This window comes from Cucurbita moschata, unplaced genomic scaffold (genome assembly GCF_002738365.1).
Source record: "Cucurbita moschata cultivar Rifu unplaced genomic scaffold, Cmos_1.0 Cmo_Scf00003, whole genome shotgun sequence".
Lineage (NCBI taxonomy): Eukaryota > Viridiplantae > Streptophyta > Magnoliopsida > Cucurbitales > Cucurbitaceae > Cucurbita > Cucurbita moschata.
In genome coordinates this window covers 2,678,415-2,696,636 of record NW_019268519.1, presented here as the reverse complement: position 1 = coordinate 2,696,636, position 18,222 = coordinate 2,678,415, and the positions used below count along the sequence as shown (strand labels likewise).

General features: G+C 35.8%; 4 protein-coding genes across 6 annotated transcripts in view; 2 read left to right on the top strand and 2 right to left on the bottom strand.

The window, feature by feature from the left end:
* Positions 1 to 1,912: 1,912 nt before the first annotated feature.
* LOC111437291 (potassium channel AKT1-like) lies at positions 1,913 to 6,501 on the top strand. The gene is made up of 10 exons (XM_023075190.1): positions 1,913 to 2,255; positions 2,631 to 2,996; positions 3,088 to 3,463; positions 3,545 to 3,790; positions 3,875 to 3,973; positions 4,048 to 4,080; positions 4,167 to 4,352; positions 4,453 to 4,653; positions 4,759 to 4,834; positions 5,414 to 6,501. Exons 1-10 carry the CDS (start codon positions 2,068 to 2,070, stop codon positions 6,262 to 6,264), a joined length of 2,622 nt encoding a protein of 873 aa, XP_022930958.1. The 5' UTR covers positions 1,913 to 2,067; the 3' UTR covers positions 6,265 to 6,501.
* Positions 6,502 to 6,769: 268 nt separating this feature from the next.
* Positions 6,770 to 9,429, bottom strand: LOC111437309. Of its 2 annotated transcripts, none has more exons than XM_023075214.1 (7): positions 9,271 to 9,429; positions 8,879 to 9,116; positions 8,580 to 8,665; positions 8,310 to 8,456; positions 8,040 to 8,163; positions 7,085 to 7,371; positions 6,770 to 7,004 (listed from the first exon to the last, which is right to left on the bottom strand). In XM_023075214.1, the coding sequence occupies exons 2-7, from the start codon at positions 9,060 to 9,062 to the stop codon at positions 6,912 to 6,914; spliced, it is 921 nt and encodes a 306-aa protein (XP_022930982.1). In that variant the 5' UTR covers positions 9,063 to 9,116; positions 9,271 to 9,429; the 3' UTR covers positions 6,770 to 6,911. The 2 variants fall into 2 exon arrangements, with proteins under 2 accessions (XP_022930982.1, XP_022930991.1); XM_023075223.1 differs by having other exon boundaries at positions 8,879 to 9,106.
* Positions 9,430 to 9,999: 570 nt separating this feature from the next.
* Positions 10,000 to 15,234, bottom strand: LOC111437300 (26S proteasome regulatory subunit 8 homolog A). Its single transcript, XM_023075202.1, has 9 exons — positions 14,891 to 15,234; positions 13,941 to 14,038; positions 13,265 to 13,489; positions 13,119 to 13,181; positions 12,851 to 13,014; positions 12,403 to 12,559; positions 11,382 to 11,480; positions 10,946 to 11,056; positions 10,000 to 10,434 (listed from the first exon to the last, which is right to left on the bottom strand). The coding sequence occupies exons 1-9, from the start codon at positions 15,087 to 15,089 to the stop codon at positions 10,294 to 10,296; spliced, it is 1,257 nt and encodes a 418-aa protein (XP_022930970.1). The 5' UTR covers positions 15,090 to 15,234; the 3' UTR covers positions 10,000 to 10,293.
* Positions 15,235 to 15,957: 723 nt separating this feature from the next.
* Positions 15,958 to 18,222, top strand: part of LOC111440809 (serine-threonine kinase receptor-associated protein-like) — a 4,758-nt gene continuing 2,493 nt past the window's right edge. For both annotated transcript variants that reach the window (XM_023077609.1, XM_023077608.1), the window contains exons 1-2: positions 15,958 to 16,504; positions 16,815 to 16,950. In XM_023077609.1, coding sequence (XP_022933377.1) covers positions 16,387 to 16,504; positions 16,815 to 16,950 — 254 coding nt within the window. In that variant the 5' untranslated portion in view covers positions 15,958 to 16,386. The remainder of the gene's footprint in view (positions 16,505 to 16,814; positions 16,951 to 18,222) is intronic.

Below are 18,222 nucleotides of genomic sequence, written 5' to 3'. Positions count from 1 at the left end.
AAAAAAAAAAAAAAAAAAAAAAAAAGCTCTAGGCCGTACCCATCAGAAATTAACATTAAATTTAATTTGTTTACGTTAAAAGAATAACATTTGAAATATATTTTTTGTTATTGAATTCAACCACCGAAAACTTGTCTACTTATAGTTTCATATACCTGATTTTTAACGTTCTTTCTTTTTGTCTATTACCTTGTCATCGTTATCCACTCTTAACTCTTTTTTTTTCTGTTTGGATAATTTTTTCTGACATTTTGGTCCAAATGTATTTAATTATTGTTAAATTATTATTTTATTGAGATTAGCTGCATATGTAGGTATGGTAATAAAACAATTTGAAATGAGTAATTATTCATTAATATACTACTTAAACGTAAAATTCTATTAATTAGTATTAATCAATTTGCATACTAAGTATTACGCTACATAAAGTAAATTTATATTAATAAGTAAATTTCTCTTTGTTATGGTCATTCACGAGTTTAAATATATCAGTAAAAGAATAAATGGTAAAAAAAACACCAAATTTCTTCAGACAATTTTTGACAATTTTCTTACATAATTGAGATATATATAATATATATTTAACTTAGACTATAAATAAATAAAATAATCTAGGGTGGGCGTGAAAGTTAGAAGACATGCACGCAAGGTGGTTGGTGTTTCAGGCGAGTCATCTCACGCGCATAATGCGCGCGAGGATGATTTTCTTTTTAAAAAAATGAATTTCCGTTTTTGCCCATCACGGATTTGTAGACTTCAGCTGGAATACATTTTACGAGGGTTTAGCTCTGCCAGCGTGGCATGGAGGTGTTTCCCATCCAAGGGCAATTTGGACTTCTCTCTTAAAATAACCGAATTATAATCATTTTTATTAAATTCTCAGATTTCTTTCCTCTTTTTGTGTATTAATTTGTTTTTGTTTTTTAAAATTATGCATATAATTTAAAAATCTTAAATATATAATTTTTGAATTTATGACGGAAGAATAAATATTTATTTCCTTCTTTTTTCTCATTTCAGTTTTATCCCTAAACAGTAAAATTCCTATAATTTTACCGTTTAAGTTTCCATTCCCTAGGAAATGTAATCACCTAATTAATTCGTTAACGTGTTGAAGATATTGCTTTAAATAAAGTCATCTCATAGCAAATCTTTAATATTATATCTAAAATTTCTCATTAAAGATCCAAACCTCGATTCTCCCACCCAAAATATTACTTATTAAAAAAATATTTGCACATGCGCGTGTGTGTATTTCTCATTTATAAAAAATATTTGATATATATAATTGAATTTATAATAAGTCAAAGAGGAATAATTATTTCTCATTTACTGTTTTCTGTTTCACACTTACCCATACCAGTAAAAACTCCACAGTTGTACATAAAGTAAGTTTTTTTTTTTTATTATTATGAGTTTATAATGTATTAAATACACATAAAAATATAAATATATTGGTTGAATCTTGAAATAATTATTTTTAATCCAATAAATATAGAGATAAAGATGGAAGCTTTACAATTAATTTGAGGATATTATAACTCACCGTTCCACCTAAATGGAAAAGGTAAGAATTAAAATATTTAAGGTATAGAGAATAAAAATCTTTTGAAAAATTGAAATATATAAGTAGAAATATAGTAATTTCACAATACCAATACAAAAAGGAAATTAAAAAAAAAAAAAAAAAAGTTTCCATGGCCAATATTACAGCACAAGGCAAACACGGCGTTAGGGGAATAGGAATCCAAACAGAAGAAGGTTTGACCCATTTGAATAAGTTAAGGGTAATAGTGAATTGGGTGCTAAAATAACTGTGCTGTGGGAGCCGCTCCCGAAAAGCCTACGCGCAGTGAAGAAGAAACGCGACTATATAACAGAGCCGAGGGTTGATGATGGCCTGCAAGGTTCAAGCTAATAGCAAACGAGCAGACCCCACTTGAGAAAAAACGCTATATAAGGAAACCGAATCAAACCCAAGAACAAGAACAAGATATTCAAACCAACAGGGAAGGCGAGAGAGATTTTCTTCTCTCTTTTTTTTTTTTTTTTTTGTAGTTTCCAGTAATGGAGGGCCTCAGAAACAGAGGAGTTTTCAGGGTTTCTGTTTGTGGGCAACAGGAGCTCGAGCAACTCTCTAGAGATGGCAGTCAGTATAGCCTCACCACCGGTGTATTGCCGTCTCTTGGAGCTAGAAGCAACCGGAGAGTTAAGCTTCGGTGGTTTATCATATCGCCCTATGACCGTCGATACAGGTCAGTTTGTTCTTCATCATCATTCATGCATTGGTTCCTTCTTATTCCCTTTTTTAGCACTTGCTTTGACTTCCATCATCAATTTTATTCAACCTTTTGAATTGGGTTTGAAAAAAAAAATTAGTCTATGCCTTCTTAATCCATTTATGTATTGAATGGTGGGATTCAGAATTCCCCTGTTTGTAAATAATACAATCTCTGCACCTTTTTGTTCTTTATTTAGGTTATTCGAAGATTCTCCTCATGTTTAAAGCGTGTTTTTGTTTTTATTGATGTATTTGTGTAATCTTGCGTTATTTTATGTTTGGTTGTATAGGGTGATGCATATTTGTTTCAATTTTCTGCAAATAGTGGCTAAGATTTTGCTATCTACAGGATCTGGGAGACATTTCTAGTTGTTTTAGTGGTTTATACAGCTTGGGTCTCGCCGTTCGAGTTTGGATTCCTTAAGAAACCCCAATCGCCACTCTCAGTTACAGACAATGTGGTTAATGGGTTTTTTGCTGTGGATATTGTTCTTACATTCTTTGTGGCTTATCTTCATAAAGCCACCTATTTACTTGTGGATGAACCAAAGAAGATAGCTCTAAAGTATGCACGTTCATGGCTAATCTTTGATGTCATATCAACAATCCCTTCCGAACTTGCTCAGAAAATTTCCCCACCACCGCTCCGTTCTTATGGATTATTCAACATGCTTCGTTTATGGCGTCTAAGAAGAGTCAGTGCTCTGTTTTCCAGGTACAAACACTTTTAACTTTGTTTATATTAGCAAGCAAAATCAAAGATGTGTTCAAGTTGAGTTAATCTCCATTTTCTTTCTTCCAAACAGATTGGAAAAAGATAAGAACTACAACTACTTCTGGGTTCGATGTGCGAAGCTCATTTGTGTTACTCTCTTTGCGGTTCATTGTGCTGCATGTTTCTATTATCTTATTGCTGCTCGTAATAGTGACCCGACTAAAACATGGATTGGAGCGTCTATTGATGACTTTCTTAATCAAAGTTTGTGGGTTAGATATGTCACTTCCATTTACTGGTCCATCACTACCTTAACCACTGTTGGGTATGGCGATTTGCATCCTGTGAATTCAAAGGAGATGATTTTTGACATCTTCTACATGCTTTTCAATCTTGGCTTGACAGCATATTTGATTGGAAATATGACCAACTTAGTTGTTCATGGCACCGGTAGAACTAGAAAATTTGTAAGTATACATGATTCAAACATCTCGATAATTTGTTGGTTTTGCTGATGTTCTTACTACTTTGGTGCTTGTTTTTATCAGAGAGATACCATTCAAGCGGCTTCGAGTTTCGCTCATCGGAATCAACTTCCTCCCCGTTTGCAAGATCAAATGCTTGCACATTTGTGTCTAAAGTTCAGGACTGACTCTGAGGGATTGCAGCAGCAAGAAACTCTTGACTCCTTACCTAAAGCCATCCGATCGAGCATTTCTCATTATCTGTTCTATTCTCTAGTAGACAAAGTCTACTTGTTTCGTGGTGTTTCGAATGATCTACTTTTTCAACTGGTAATTAGCTGAAGTTCTCGATGTTTTAACCGTGATAATTGTTCGTTTTATTACGAGCTCTAATTGATTTGATGAATGTTAAAGGTTTCAGAAATGAAGGCAGAGTACTTTCCTCCAAAGGAGGATGTGATTTTACAAAACGAAGCGCCGACCGACTTTTACATTCTTGTCACCGGTGCTGTGGTAATTATTTAAGTTCTTTGATTATGAACCCAAATTCTGTTCACCCCATGTCTAATGTTTGATTCTTTTCACAGGATTTGCTGGTTCTCAAGAATGGAGTTGAACAGGCAAGTCTGTTTATTGAAGCTCTTGGATACTTAGAATATTGGATTTTTGGTGCTATTTGCTGACTGAACTGCTCCAATATTTGCAGCTTGTTGGAGAGGCTAGAACCGGGGATCTTTGTGGTGAGATTGGGGTGTTATGTTACAGGCCACAACTATTTACGGTGCGCACGAAGCGATTGAGTCAGTTGCTGCGTCTGAATCGTACTGCTTTCCTTAATATCGTTCAATCTAATGTCGGCGATGGGACCATAATCATGAACAATCTTCTTCAGGTCTGCTTCCTTATTACATATATGTTATGTTGGTTAACCAGAGTTCCTTCCGGATGATGTCTATAGACTTGATTAACAAGTATATTTTCTTGGCTTGCAGCATTTGAGGGACCTCAAAGACAAGGACCCCATCATGGAAGGGGTATTGTTGGAGACAGAGAACATGCTAGCTAGAGGCAGAATGGACCTACCACTCAGTCTTTGCTTTGCAACACTTAGAGGAGATGACTTGCTTTTACACCAGCTTTTGAAACGAGGTCTCGATCCAAATGAATCGGACAACAACGGGCGTACTTCACTCGTGAGCTCAATTTCCTGTTGCTCTAAACATTTTCCAAAAGATTTACATGTTTCTGAGTTTGAATCCTTTCTTTTTCTTGTTATATCCACATTCATGTAATACCAGCACATAGCAGCATCAAATGGAAACGAGAACTGTGTGCTTCTGTTACTGGACTATGGAGCTGATCCCAATAGCAGAGGTACTCGTATCCTTTATTACTGATATTAACGGCATCACCAGTAGCTGTGTTTCAATAACTATTTGCTTCTCATGATACTAACTTCTCCATGCAACGAAAATAAGGTGGCACCGCGTTGACTTTCTTTGCCCCTGCAAATGCATTTATTTCTCCCCATTATTCAACTTCAAGTCAACTATCTTCTTTAACTTATTTGCTTGTTTTTTAAATATAATCTGAGAATTCTGTGGTCTTGTATTTAATAACCGAGTTGACCAAATATTCTTATTTGAAAAAGTCTCATCTCAATAGTAGTTTGCTTTAGACACCTTTGGAGTCCATTAGAACATTTAGTCCAACTGTCCTGTTTCATTTCCCTTTATAGGTGTTGTTATTAATGCTGTGTCTTTGCTGGCATCCAATTTGTTTATCATAGCTTGATAAACAGATCGTATCGCATTAGAATATGCCTTATCATGTGCTTCGTGGTTGAAACTGATAAACATGTGGAATTATTGAAAGAATTCATTCTCGGATAAAAAGTTTGATTGATTCACCGACTGGAAAGTTGATTATTTTCTACTGTATCTCTTTCTACAGATTCTGATGGAAGTGTGCCATTGTGGGAGGCGATACTAGGTGGCCATGAGCCAGTTATTCAGCTACTTATGGACAATGGAGCTAATCTTCGATCGGGGGACGTGGGTCAATTTGTGTGCACTGCTGCAGAGCAAAACAACCTCCAGTTGCTCAAGGAGATTGTCCGATATGGAGGAGATGTTAGGAGTGCCAAGATCAATGGAACGACAGCTTTACATGTTGCTGTTTGTGAAGACAACATTGAGATTGTTAAGTTCCTTCTTCAACAAGGAGCTGATATTGACAAAGCTGATGTTCATGGATGGACTCCAAGAGATCTAGCAGACCAACAGGGGCATGAAGAGATTAAAAATCTCTTCCAGACAACCAAAGAGTCAAAAACTCAATCTGTCATTGCCATTCCCGAGAAGCAGACTGGGATTCGCTTCCTTGGAAGATTTACAAGCGAGCCTACGATTCGCCCCGTACCTCAGGAAGGAAATGATGGTTCATTGTCGGGTCATTCACGTCCACGGCGTAGAACTAACAACTTCAATAACTCATTGTTTGGAATCATGTCAGCAGCTCACTCTGGCGGGAAAGACATTCTTTTTCCTGATAACCAAACCGGAGGAGAGCACTCAGGAACCAACCCTGCTAGGGTGATAATCAGCTGTCCAGAGGTTGGCGAAGTTGGTGGGAAGTTGGTGCTGCTTCCGGGAAGCTACAACGAGCTGCTCGAGATTGGTTCGAAGAAATATGGGATTGTGGGTGCAAAGGTATTGACCAAAGATGGAGCTGCCATTGAAGATATAGAGGTCATTAGAGACGGTGATCATCTTGTTTTTGTCAGCGATGGAAAAACCATATAGTACTACCTTTTTTTGTTTTGTTTTCAACCAGCGAAGCCGAGGGGCGATATGGTATATAGATAGGGAGATTCGTAAAGTTCAAATCTTGTATATAGTGCATCATTCTTTAAGCAAATATGAATGCATTTACCATTTCATGACACCCAAACTGGTGGTGAGAAATTTGAAATGGGACAGCTTTGGATTCACACAAAATTTTATTCAAACAACTTTTGCGATCCGATCCAAATTTACCCACGAAATGTCTTAGATTGTTACTTTATTTTTCTAAACTTGTTTGAAAATTTTATGAATTGTTATGAATGTCTGACCATTAATTCAAGAGTTACGTTTAAATTGACATGTTCTTGTAATATTTCACCAATAATCTCTTATAAATAACCATTTTGAGAAACAAGTAACTATCTATATGAATAATGCCCCACTTCATGAACACTTGAGAAACAATCAAAATGTTGAAGATGACAATGGCCTAAAAACTGAAACTGGTGCTCAAAATGCGAGAAGGGGTAAGTGACAAATTAGTTAAGATCTATTTTCCAGATTGCTCATTTATAACAACGCAGTTAAGCAAATGCACATTGTATCGTCTCAAACAAAAGATCATAGCAAACAAAATGAAAATTTAACACCTCATCTGCCATTCATTACAGGAGCTGTAGCATTTTCAAGTGCTGTTCATGTTCTGGATCCAATTTTGGAGGGGTATAACAACCGTGAAGATCCTCCACCACATATTCCTACAGAAAAGTGAAGTATAAAAACCACCAACAGGTATGATATCCACTAACAAAAAATACAAACGGGTTTAGAGCTTTACTTTAGTCAGCTCCCTTTTGGTGAGAATGTGGTAATGCCTTTGCCAGATCCTTTGAATAGCCATAGTAGCAGCAAGGAAACCATAAGCTATGCCAAGGATTACAAAGATAACGACGAAAACAATAACTAGGGCAAAGCAGGCCTCCATAGATGCAGGGAAACAATCCAAGATACCCCAGCCATAGCAACAGTTGTGACACCCAGCAACTCGTGGATCGTTACTATTCAGGGAGGAACAATGTAGTATGAGCCCGAAAAATCCAAGCAGAACAAAGAAGGCCAGAACCCCTGGCATAAGGAAAACACGCATACAATAATACATTAAGAAATCAAATCTCCATGAAACAAGTTGTCGATAATGCATAATTAATCCGATAGCTCTTCTAACCATGAAATTTAGAAGACGAAAAATGTTCAGAAAGAAATGGGTGAACAATGGAACTTTATCCAAAGACAAAACCTCAACATCAAATTCGAAATGGACGCAGAAGTTAATTTTACATGCAGTCAACTTAAATGAAAGATTTCACACAGTTTTCAGGGGAAAGGGGAGTGTTAATACGTCAATGTGTAACAGCCCAATCTCAAGCCCTTCGCTAGTGGATATTGTCTTCTTTGGGCTTTTCCTTCCGGGCTCCCCCTCAAGATTTTAAAACGCATCTGCTAGGGATAAGTTTTAACATCCTTATAAAGAATGATTCGTTCCCCACACCACGGTAACATAATTATTTTGACAGGAAGGTAGATGAAGATATCCATTTTCCGTCAATAACTAGTAACAAGTTTTCAACACTAATAAAATGAGAGATTTGACATCCTTGCTACTTTATCTCAAGTATAAATGAACAAAAAAGCCTGAATTTATCAATAAAAGCATTTGTATTTGTGATAATCTGAGACGTCTAAGACCCAATTCTTAAAGAAAAATTTGACCAGTTTAGATAAAAGTAGTTTACCAATACAGTAATAAAATGGAATAGGATGTTTGGAGAGAATACGATCCCATCCATCACTGAAAGAATTTCTGAATGCCCCATCTTTGTCCATAATATACGCATAACCACCTATTGCAGCTATTAACTGCAAAAGGGATAAACCCTCCATTATCAAAGTGCAGACAAGATTTTCCGTAGTAGTTTATGTTTAAACATTTAATTTTCTCATGCATTTCAGAAAAAGAGAATTCGAATTGAATTTAGAATCATAGGAAGTTTAAGTGAACTCACAGTTTGAACAGCTAGAAATACAAGGAGAACATCCCTTGCCACAAAAAGCCTGAATTTAACTTTACGCCAAGAGTTGTCCTCAAATAAGGAAACTTTCAGATGAAATTGGGCTTTGCATGTTGTGCAATGCGAGAAAGCAAACCCTTCCTGCAGAATTACGGGAATCCTTTCAGATTGATTAAAACCATAAGAAAATAGAATAGGAAACAAGCAAATCCTTGATAGTCGAAAGCAGGAACAGCGTAAAAGAACTAAAATAAAGAAATTTGCCTTAATGGAGCGCCAATGATCAAGACAAGATCGATGGACAAACTGCTGTGTGCCTTTGCACATGCATGGAGAAATCAGTTCATCTTCTGTAAAATGGAAAATTGGATTTGAGCCAGTGGAAGAAGATATTACCCCAGCTACGAAAACTCGTATATGACTGTAATAATCAGTGGTATTATCCCCCAAGATGCAATGAAGCTAAAATTCAACAGAATTGCGCCAACATCTAAATTGTTTAACCGAGCATGAATTAAGAAAGAAAATAAACATCCAACGACGAAAGTAACGATGAAATTGACCTGGTTCAGCGTCGCTCTCTAGGCAAATACGACAACAGGGAATGGAACCAGCTTCAGCATCCTCATCGTCCCTGATTTCATCGGAGGTTCCACCATGGGATGAATCGGACTGATTCTCAAGCAGAGGATCAGAGTCAGTAGGTTTTTGGGCAATAGACGATTCCAACTGTACTTCCCCTTTCATTGGTTATCTCCTTACCCGAAAGAGAACGACCGAAGCTTTCAGCCCTAGAACAAACTTGATCACAAATTCACAAAGATCAAAAACCATCACCCAGAATTAGAATTAAATATATGGAAGTCAATCCATCGTTCATCCAAATTAACACGAAAAGAAAACTTGTAAAAAGTAATTGGAATAAAAAGAAATTAGAGAGCTCCAAATCGAGTACCTGAAATCGAGGAAATATTCGGACTGGACTTCTTGCAGATGTTGATGAATATTAATGTGAAGTATCATAGAAATGTTGAAGACAGCAGATGTTTTTAAAATAATTCTTGGAACCGAACAGTTTTTGGAATTAATTTCTAAACTCTTCATATAATAAATTCAAAGACTATAGTTTCAAAATGGGACTCTATGAGTACACATTATTTCGAAACAATAGAGTCCCATTTTGAAATAAGTCGATCATTTCTAAGTTATGAGTGGATCATTTAATAGCCGTGTCATTTATTGATACCTTCCCACGGAAATCAAATTACCATGGTTGGAAATAATTTTTTTTTAAAATTTAAATCATATTTAAATATTCCACCATTATCTCATTTTAAATTTAAATATATATATTCTTCTATTTATATTTAATATTAATTTAACAATACAAAATTATTTAATAAAACTCTTTAATTCATCCAAAATTATTTAATAAAACTCTTTAATTCATCCAACTTATAAACTTATGCACTATAGAACTATTATAAGATTGAACTCTTATGCACTATAGAACATATTATGTCAACGAATATATTTATTTATTGTTATGTCAACAAATATAATTATTATAAATAAGTCGATTATTTCTGAGTTATTTGTAATTACAACTAAATTATCCCGGTAATAACGTATTTTACCTTAAGTAATACTCATTCTCTCAAAGGCCAGAATGATATTAAGTAAATATAGAACAAACTGCTAAACTAATCAGCCAATTGATAATTCTTACCAACTACATGCAACTTGTCAATACATTTGGAGAACGTGGCGGTAAAAAATGTGGCAGGGGAGACTTTTAAGTTACAGATCCAATTGAGTATAAAAGAGTTGACGACAAGAAAACATCATACAAGGTAAAATAAGCAAGTTCAACAACGTCCAAGCACAGCCCAGGTGAGGCAGAGAATTCAAAAACGAAAAGGGTAAGCAACAATAATACTTGAAATTTGGTCGGCCGTTGGGTGCTTCGTATGATATTCTACTTCCAGAGTTTTCGCAACGACATGTTCTTCTCTGATTCCTTCTTCATTACCTTGGCCACGGCCATCTCAAAATCTTCCTGAGTCACGTGAACCCTTCTTTCTCTCAAAGCAAACATCCCGGCTTCTGTGCACACCGCCTGCATTAAAGCACAACATATGCCACCAAAAAGTAATTAACGTAAACACTCAACACTAATCGTGATTACATTTGTCCTAATGCTTTCGTGTAATCGAATTGGCAACAATTTTTTAATATATGCACAGATAACTATGCTAACATACACAGCTAAATGTCCAGAGGAGCTTTAGATCCAAGAGCTGTTAGCTAATCCTATGGTCACCACAAGGTTAGCTAATCGTGCTAAACAGGCTTTCTTCCGTGATAATTGCCCCGCCCTACTACATTTGGTGCTAACTTGTAGGATATTAATTCCAGGTCGGTGGTCACCTTATGAATCACTAGCCTAACCTATGATAGTTTTTCCGATAAATGTTTCGAAGTGCTACTTAGTGTTAATAGCAGTTGATGTGGAATAACTATATGCATGAACGCTCAAGATTATTTTCGAACCAGTCATCATCAAATGATATGTAAGAACATCGACATTGAGAGAGCATTTATATCATATACAAGTACAACAGATATACCTTGAGCTCAGCACCAGATGCGCCATTCATTTTCTCTGCAATTTTCTTCAAATCGATCCCACGCATCAAATTCATTTTCCGTGAATGTATTTTCAAGATATCAAACCGGGACTGCATTCCACAAGAACTGAATGTCAGTGTTTCAATATAGTAAGAGCCAACTATGATTGATACCACTCCTAACAGCTAATAAATCGCAACCCTTATTAGAAGAGAAATATATAGGCAGCTTTATATACTCACAAACGCCTATTATCGCATAACCAAACAACCATGATAAGTGGCTTTTATCTTTCTATTGCAAACACACTTATAATTCCTTTTTGGGCAAAGAATGCTTCAGAAAAAGCAGAGTGAAATGAAGTAAAATTCATTGTGTTTCTATAATACTCTTTAAATAACAAAAGTATATACTGAAACAACTAGTTGTGCTTACATCCTCGTTAGGATTTGGGAATTCAATCTTCCTGTCAATTCGTCCTGGCCTTAGAAGAGCTTGATCCAGAATATCAATCCTATTTGTGGCCATCAAGACCTGTAATAAGTCCAAGCAGTTAGAATCCAACTTTAGATATAAAATCTTAATCCAAAATAATCGGTGATCAGATTACTATAAGTCAGGAGACAGTTAAGTGCCCCCAATAAGTTTCCATGAATTGCATGGACTTTAGTACAAACTGGAACAAGATTTTCAATATCTTAAAAGGCACAAGAAGTATACGCACTATGAAAAAGCATGGAATGGAATCTTTATAACTGATGTAAAGACTAGAAGAATGAAATCAATATATAGTATATATTTGTGATACCAATACAACATGAAATTTAAACCTTTAGAAATTTGTTTTTGTTTGAGAGTTCCAACATGATATGGGGGTGAGGAATTTTAAGAAGGAACAAACAAAAACTATAAGAGTAAAGGTGGATCTTAAGGGACAATGCAATGATGAATATTCCCTAAAATCTCCACTTAAATAAAGACATACTTCCTTTCCCTTTCATTTAATCATTATGTTTGGGAGTGGTTCAACATGATGTGGGAGTGAGAAATTTTAAGAGAAGCACAAACAAAAACTAGAGTATAGGTAGATCTTAAGGGGCAATGCAATGCTGAATGCTCCCTAAAATCCCCACTTGAAGAAAGACATACTTTCTTTCCCTTTCATATAATCATTATGTTTGGTAATAGATGGTTATACACTTCTATTACTTGCCTTTTCGGTTTAGATAGATACTTACACCTCATATCTCTACAAGACATCTAGACATAAACCTCGCCCATCGAGAGAATAAGCCTCAACGCTCATCTAATATTTAAAACATTGGTTGTTCAACAAAAGCTAGTGTATGATTTATCTAATGTTAATCTTTTGTTTGATTTTACTAAGAAAGATTTAATCAATGGTTGTCATAAGATATGCTCACCATCCTTCATAAATGGAGTCTATGTATTGTACCTTGATCTTATTTGATGCTTCAAATCCATCGAGCTGGTTAAGAAGTTCCAACATAGTACGCTGCACCTCGCTATCACCATTACCACTCCCGGATTCCATTCTAGCAGACCCAATGCTATCAATTTCATCCATGAAAATGATAGAAGGCGCATGCTCCCTGCAGAGGAAAAATCAAGAAATGATTGCAGTTGGAACAATAAAAATATGCATAAGATTAAAGAGGGTGACACAACTTAAGATACAATCTTTTCCAGGTTTGGTTTATGCAATTATTTTTCTGGGCTGTTTGTTTGAACACTTTCATGGGTGGAAAATTGAAATCCTAGATTGCCCATTTGCAGTCAGCAAAATTTTGGCACCAAAAGGCCCGTTCCTGATTTGGGTTCTAGTCATTGAAAGAAGTTGAGAAAAGGACCATGCATACACAAAAGAACATATAAAAACAAACCTGGCCATGACGAAAAGCTCTCTGACCATTCTTGAGCCTTCTCCAATATATTTCTGGACCAATTCAGACCCAGAAACCCTGATGAAAGTACAATCTGTATGGTGCGCCACTGCTCTAGCCAACAGTGTCTTCCCTGTACCAGGTGGTCCGTATAGCAGGACACCCTATTTGAAGTGCATGGTGAGAGATATGTATTTGACAGGACCAACATATATATTGCAAGAAACTAGTAAGGAAGTAACATTGTAGCATATAATATTATCATTACCTTTGGTTGAGCTATTCCAAGACTCTCAAATAGTTCAGGATGCTTAATGGGAAGTTCAATAACCTATAAATTGGAATTAATATTTTAGAACAGATTATTGACTAACAAGTAGTTAACAACAAGAAAACTATTTGCAACGCACAAACCTCTTTTATTTCCTTTATTTGCTGGTCAAGACCACCAATCATATCATAAGTAGAATCAGGAACCTTTTCAACTTTCATAAGATTAACAAGGGGATCTACTTTGCTTGGCAAGATTAAATGAAGAACATAGCTGTCATTACGAAGAGCAACTCTAGTTGAAGGTGTGATTTTAGTGATATCGATACTTTTGTCAATATCAACCACATACTTCCCTTCTGGATGGACCTGTGCAGGTGAAGAACAAATAGAAGTTGGGAAAAGACGAACGTCCAATAAGCTAGTTGAGATAGAATGTTTTGGAATTGAACTTCTAAGATCATATTACCATAAAAACACAAATACAATTAGAAACGTTGATTAATATTAGGATACAACGCTAATTATTTGAAGCATTACAAGGCCAATTCAGTTGCCCAGCAAGTATCAGAAGTCAAATCTCAGTATGTTAATGATATGGACTCGATGATATGAGCTTAAATGCATTTTCATATTTTAATTTCAGAATATTGAACTTGACTCAAAAGGAGTTCCAAACAGAAGTTCTTATGTAATATCAATGCGTATCCCAATGCATGGAGGGTGTGAGGGAGGGAAGGAGAATGGCAATGAATCTGTAATTTATTTATTTATTATTACTACTTTTTTCCTGAAATAAAAACAAGAGAAGCCCACTTACCTTGACTAAAACTTTGTTCTTTCCCATGACTTTAACAACTTCTCCAACATAGGAACCTGGCTCTTGAAGCAGCTGCAGCTCTTCCCGTAGCATGCGCACTGTAAATATTAATACGAGTTAGAAATGAAATAGCCTAAATTAAATCATATATCCAACAGGTTAACGTTGGGACTTCCCAGGAAATAAACGTGCAGTATCAATTAGGCAAACACAAAAATGAAGTTATCATCAAAACAGTCCACTGGCTCTGGTTAATCTTATTATTAAACTAACGAAATAAACGCAATGGCGAGACAATAAGTAAGCTTCTTACAAATAACAGAGCCCAGTGTAGGAATTGTTTTTGTTTCTAAGATCCCATTAAAAAGTTATAGAATTGCAAGAACTAAAGCAGAAGATATTTACTCGGACAGTTATTTGAAGAGGACAATTACATCAAAGTTCACCCACTGCTCAATTACCAGTCATAATTACTTTCACCCTCATCAAGTACCACGCTTAATTACTCTCCAGGAAATGAAGTTGGTTACAGCCCTAGAGGAATTCAATTCCAGGAGTCCCAGATCAAGACATTTGGCTTCTTCTCCCCACATATTTCAGATACTAAGGCACCATTAAGCGGTTTCCAATCATTTATACTTATACCAAATGATATGGAGGGATAGAATCTTAATTCCAAAAACAGTTCGCTCGTTGAAGGAAATGGGAAGAACAGCAACATAAGAACGAAAGAGTACTAATTAACTATTCTTGTATCTTCCTCGGAAGTAATCAAGTTTTCATTTTTTCCCTAATTCACTTTATGTAACAATTCTTCAGCGGAGTAAACAAAAAGTATGACATTTGTGAACTGACCAACACAACCCAATCGAGAAAAACGAACGCTACCCACAAAAACCCACAAACCCTTAAGGTAAATAAGAAATTCAAAATTCAGAATTGACTGGTACCTTTCGAATTCAGCTCGTTCCGCTGAGCTTCAAGACGATTCAGATTATGGGATTTCTGACGGACCTGTAGCTGCAGCTCGTGAATATGTTGCAGATAGTACTGCCTCAGACCCTCACCTTGTTTCGCCGCCTGTTTCGCCGAGCAACTATCCACCATCGTCGACAACACTTGCTGGGTCTCGACCTCCATTGTCGCCATTGAAAACACCCTTTAGAAATTAAAGTTTTACAAGACGATCAAGATTTGAACGATAGTCGGTAAACCAGAATGAGGTTTCGTTGTACTATCAATGGAATGGAGGTGGATGTCCCGGTTTCTTGCGTTTTCGGCAAAGAAAAGAACAACGAAACGGGCCTCAACACTCGATGAGTCGGTCTCAAGCTAAAGCCCATCTCAACGGAGGCCCAAAAGAAAAAAAATAATATTATCATGTTTTAATGGGCCAGCCTCAAAATAAAGCTACTCAATAAGGCCCAATATATCAGGCAAGGCCCAAAATAAAAAGAGCAAAAAAGAAAAAAAATGAAATTATCATGTTTTAATGGGCCAGCCTCAAAATAAAGCTACTCAATAAGCCCAGGTCCAGAAGAAAAGGCAAAAAAAAAAAAACGAAATTATAATGTTTTAATGGGCCAGCCTCAAAATAAAGCTACTCAATAAGGCCCAATAAATCAGGCCAGGCCCAAAATAAAAGGGCAAAAGAGAAAAAACGAAATTATTATGTTTTAATGGGCCAGCCTCAAATTAAAGCTACTCAATAAGGCCCAATAAATCAGGCCAGGCCCAAAATAAAAAGGGAAAAAGAAAAAACGAAATTATTATGTTTTAATGGGCTAGCCTCAAATTAAAGCTACTCAATAAGGCCCAATAAATCAGCCCAGGTCCAGAAGAAAAGGCAAAAAAAGAAAAAAAATTAAATTATCATTGTTTTAATGGGCCAGCCTCAAAATAAAAAGGCCCAATAAAACAGGCCAGGCCCAGAAGAAAAAGTAAAAATATAGATATATATATATGAAAAGAAAAGGGGAAAAAAGAAGTCGTTTCACAATTATATAAGGTCAGGTGTGAAGCCAGTTATGGTTGCGCCTAGCCCTTCTCTAGGAAGCTCTGCTTTGTTAGATTTTCCTTTTTAAGGTTTTTTTTTGGGGAATTTTCGTTTTCGCTGTAATTTTGGGGTTTAGATTTTGATTTTATCAGAGCCATTTTAGAGGGTTAGGAGGTGTGGGTGTTAGCTCAGTTGTTAGCGTCTCTCACCTGTGTTATATACCGCCATTTCTCGCTCCAATTTCCGTTTCGATCACAATTCAAACAGCTTACTGATCGCCCTCGTCTTCCTGCTTACAGTTGGTTATGGATTTGTGAGGATTTGCGGCTTTAGGGTTTTGATTTCGTTATTCGATTTTGAAATACACATTTAAAGGAATCAATAAGGAGCAAATCCATAGTATTTTTAGGTTAGATTTATAGAACTGTAAGTAGTTGAATTTTGTGAGCGATGGATAAGAAGAGAGTGGCTATTCCTCTTGTATGCCATGGCCACTCAAGACCGGTGGTGGATCTATGTTATAGCCCTGTTACGCCGGATGGATTCTTCCTCATCAGTGCCAGCAAGGGTACGGCTCAACATAACAATTTTTTTTTCGTTTTTTTTTTTTTTTTATATTAAATTTATGAATCGCGCAAGTTTCTGCAAACTGTTAATTTAGGTCATCATCAGTTTATGAGTGTTGAATGATTATGGATCATGTTTGTTCAGTGTCAGCCCTTTCGACTTTAATATACCTGCGGTACATGTGGGCATTGCTATTTTAGCCTTTGTTGTTGATTCGTTGAGACCCTTGTGTATTGGTTGTTTGCTCAAAGCATATTTCAGACTTTGTTATCTTGGGTTGCCTTTGAAGTATGCTTTTCTGCACCATTCAGATTCCAATCCCATGCTCAGAAATGGAGAAACTGGCGATTGGATTGGTACATTTGAAGGTCATAAAGGTGCAGTTTGGAGTTGTTGTCTGGATACCAATGCTTTACGTGCTGCCACTGGCTCTGCTGATTTTTCAGCGTATGTCTTTTTAATTGGATTCCATGTTGCGTTTCTAGAATTTCCATATTATTGGTTTTTTTTTTTTTTTTTTTGGGTTATAACACTGTATGCAGTCTATAATTCGCTATATTCTTTTGAAAAGGAGAGGAGGGGGAGGTCTTTATGTATATAGTGTATGGATTTTCCTAACTTTTCTTATAGTTTATTAACCGTTCAACTTAGATCTTAAATATGTCCTTATAATTCCTTTTTTCAAGTACTTTGATTCCCATGCTTCTGCTTTACGGTCCACACTCTACTATATGTATATAATTAACATTTTAAATTTCCTATGCGTTTCCCTTTGTGATTATTAGCAATTGCTAGCTTTTTATGAGTGTTGGTTTTTAGACCAACTTTGTATTTGAGAAAAGGAGATGAGTTATTGTTTGATGCTGAGTGGCATTTAGAAAATAACAATTTGGAAGGTTCTAATATAGTTGGTAACAGCCGTTCTTTTTACTTTATTTTCTTGAAGCAGTGGATTACAAACATCAATAGTATGTACGAGTATTCAATTATTTTAATTTTATTTATACTTAAATGAAATTATGATTATGTGATATCTTTCTATGTAGATTTTGATAGCAAAAAATTATTATTATTATCAGAAAACTCTATATTTTTTTAGATTTCTGTAAAAATACTATAAGGAAATTCAACCATTTCCCTGTTTTTGGTGCACATTACAATGATTGGAAATGTATTTAATAATTTATACTCTATCAATTTTTAAATACTTATTATTATTATTATTTTGAGTTGTTTTGAATGAAAATTGATTGAAAATTAACTTATTATGCGTTTCTATCTTGCTTGAAAATTTGTTAATTGTGCTATTAGATATGTTGTGCAGGCTAGATTCCTTACCCGAATACACTTTTGGTTCCCATCCATGCTGAATTGTTCCTGCATTATTCATGTGACTGTGTGGTACAAAGTTGTTGAAAGATATTATTGTATTTGGCAAATATCTGCCAGAATTTATGATTAAGACTATTATGATTGGGGGAGTCTGAAACTTAAAATTCTGACTGTTAGAATTAGTTGATTCTAGTCATCAGATACAACAGTTTAATTGACGTACAAACCACTTACTATCTATGCTTAACTTATGGGTACATCATTTCGGGGCCAGTATCTGGGGACTTGCATTGCTAACCTTTCAGCATGCCCTTCACTAGTGCATTTTGCTCCATGACTTTTTATCATAATTACTCATTGTGGTCCCCCCCCCCCCCCCCCCCCCCC

Excerpts from the sequence above, each read along its gene's own strand:
- LOC111437309 (XM_023075214.1), bottom strand. The coding sequence starts at position 9,062 with ATGAAAGGGGAAGTACAGTTGGAATCGTCTATTGCCCAAAAACCTACT. Across the intron at positions 8,164-8,309 it reads TATTTCTAGCTGTTCAAACT|TTAATAGCTGCAATAGGTGG; the intron begins GTGAGTTCACTT and ends TCCCTTTTGCAG. Across the intron at positions 7,005-7,084 it reads CCAAAAGGGAGCTGACTAAA|GAATATGTGGTGGAGGATCT; the intron begins GTAAAGCTCTAA and ends ACTTTTCTGTAG.
- LOC111437291 (XM_023075190.1), top strand. The coding sequence starts at position 2,068 with ATGGAGGGCCTCAGAAACAGAGGAGTTTTCAGGGTTTCTGTTTGTGGG. Across the intron at positions 2,256-2,630 it reads CCCTATGACCGTCGATACAG|GATCTGGGAGACATTTCTAG; the intron begins GTCAGTTTGTTC and ends TGCTATCTACAG. Across the intron at positions 4,081-4,166 it reads TCAAGAATGGAGTTGAACAG|CTTGTTGGAGAGGCTAGAAC; the intron begins GCAAGTCTGTTT and ends CAATATTTGCAG.
- LOC111437300 (XM_023075202.1), bottom strand. The coding sequence starts at position 15,089 with ATGGCGACAATGGAGGTCGAGACCCAGCAAGTGTTGTCGACGATGGTG. Across the intron at positions 14,039-14,890 it reads GAACGAGCTGAATTCGAAAG|TGCGCATGCTACGGGAAGAG; the intron begins GTACCAGTCAAT and ends TAATATTTACAG. Across the intron at positions 11,481-12,402 it reads AAGCATCAAATAAGATCAAG|GTCTTGATGGCCACAAATAG; the intron begins GTACAATACATA and ends GACTTATTACAG.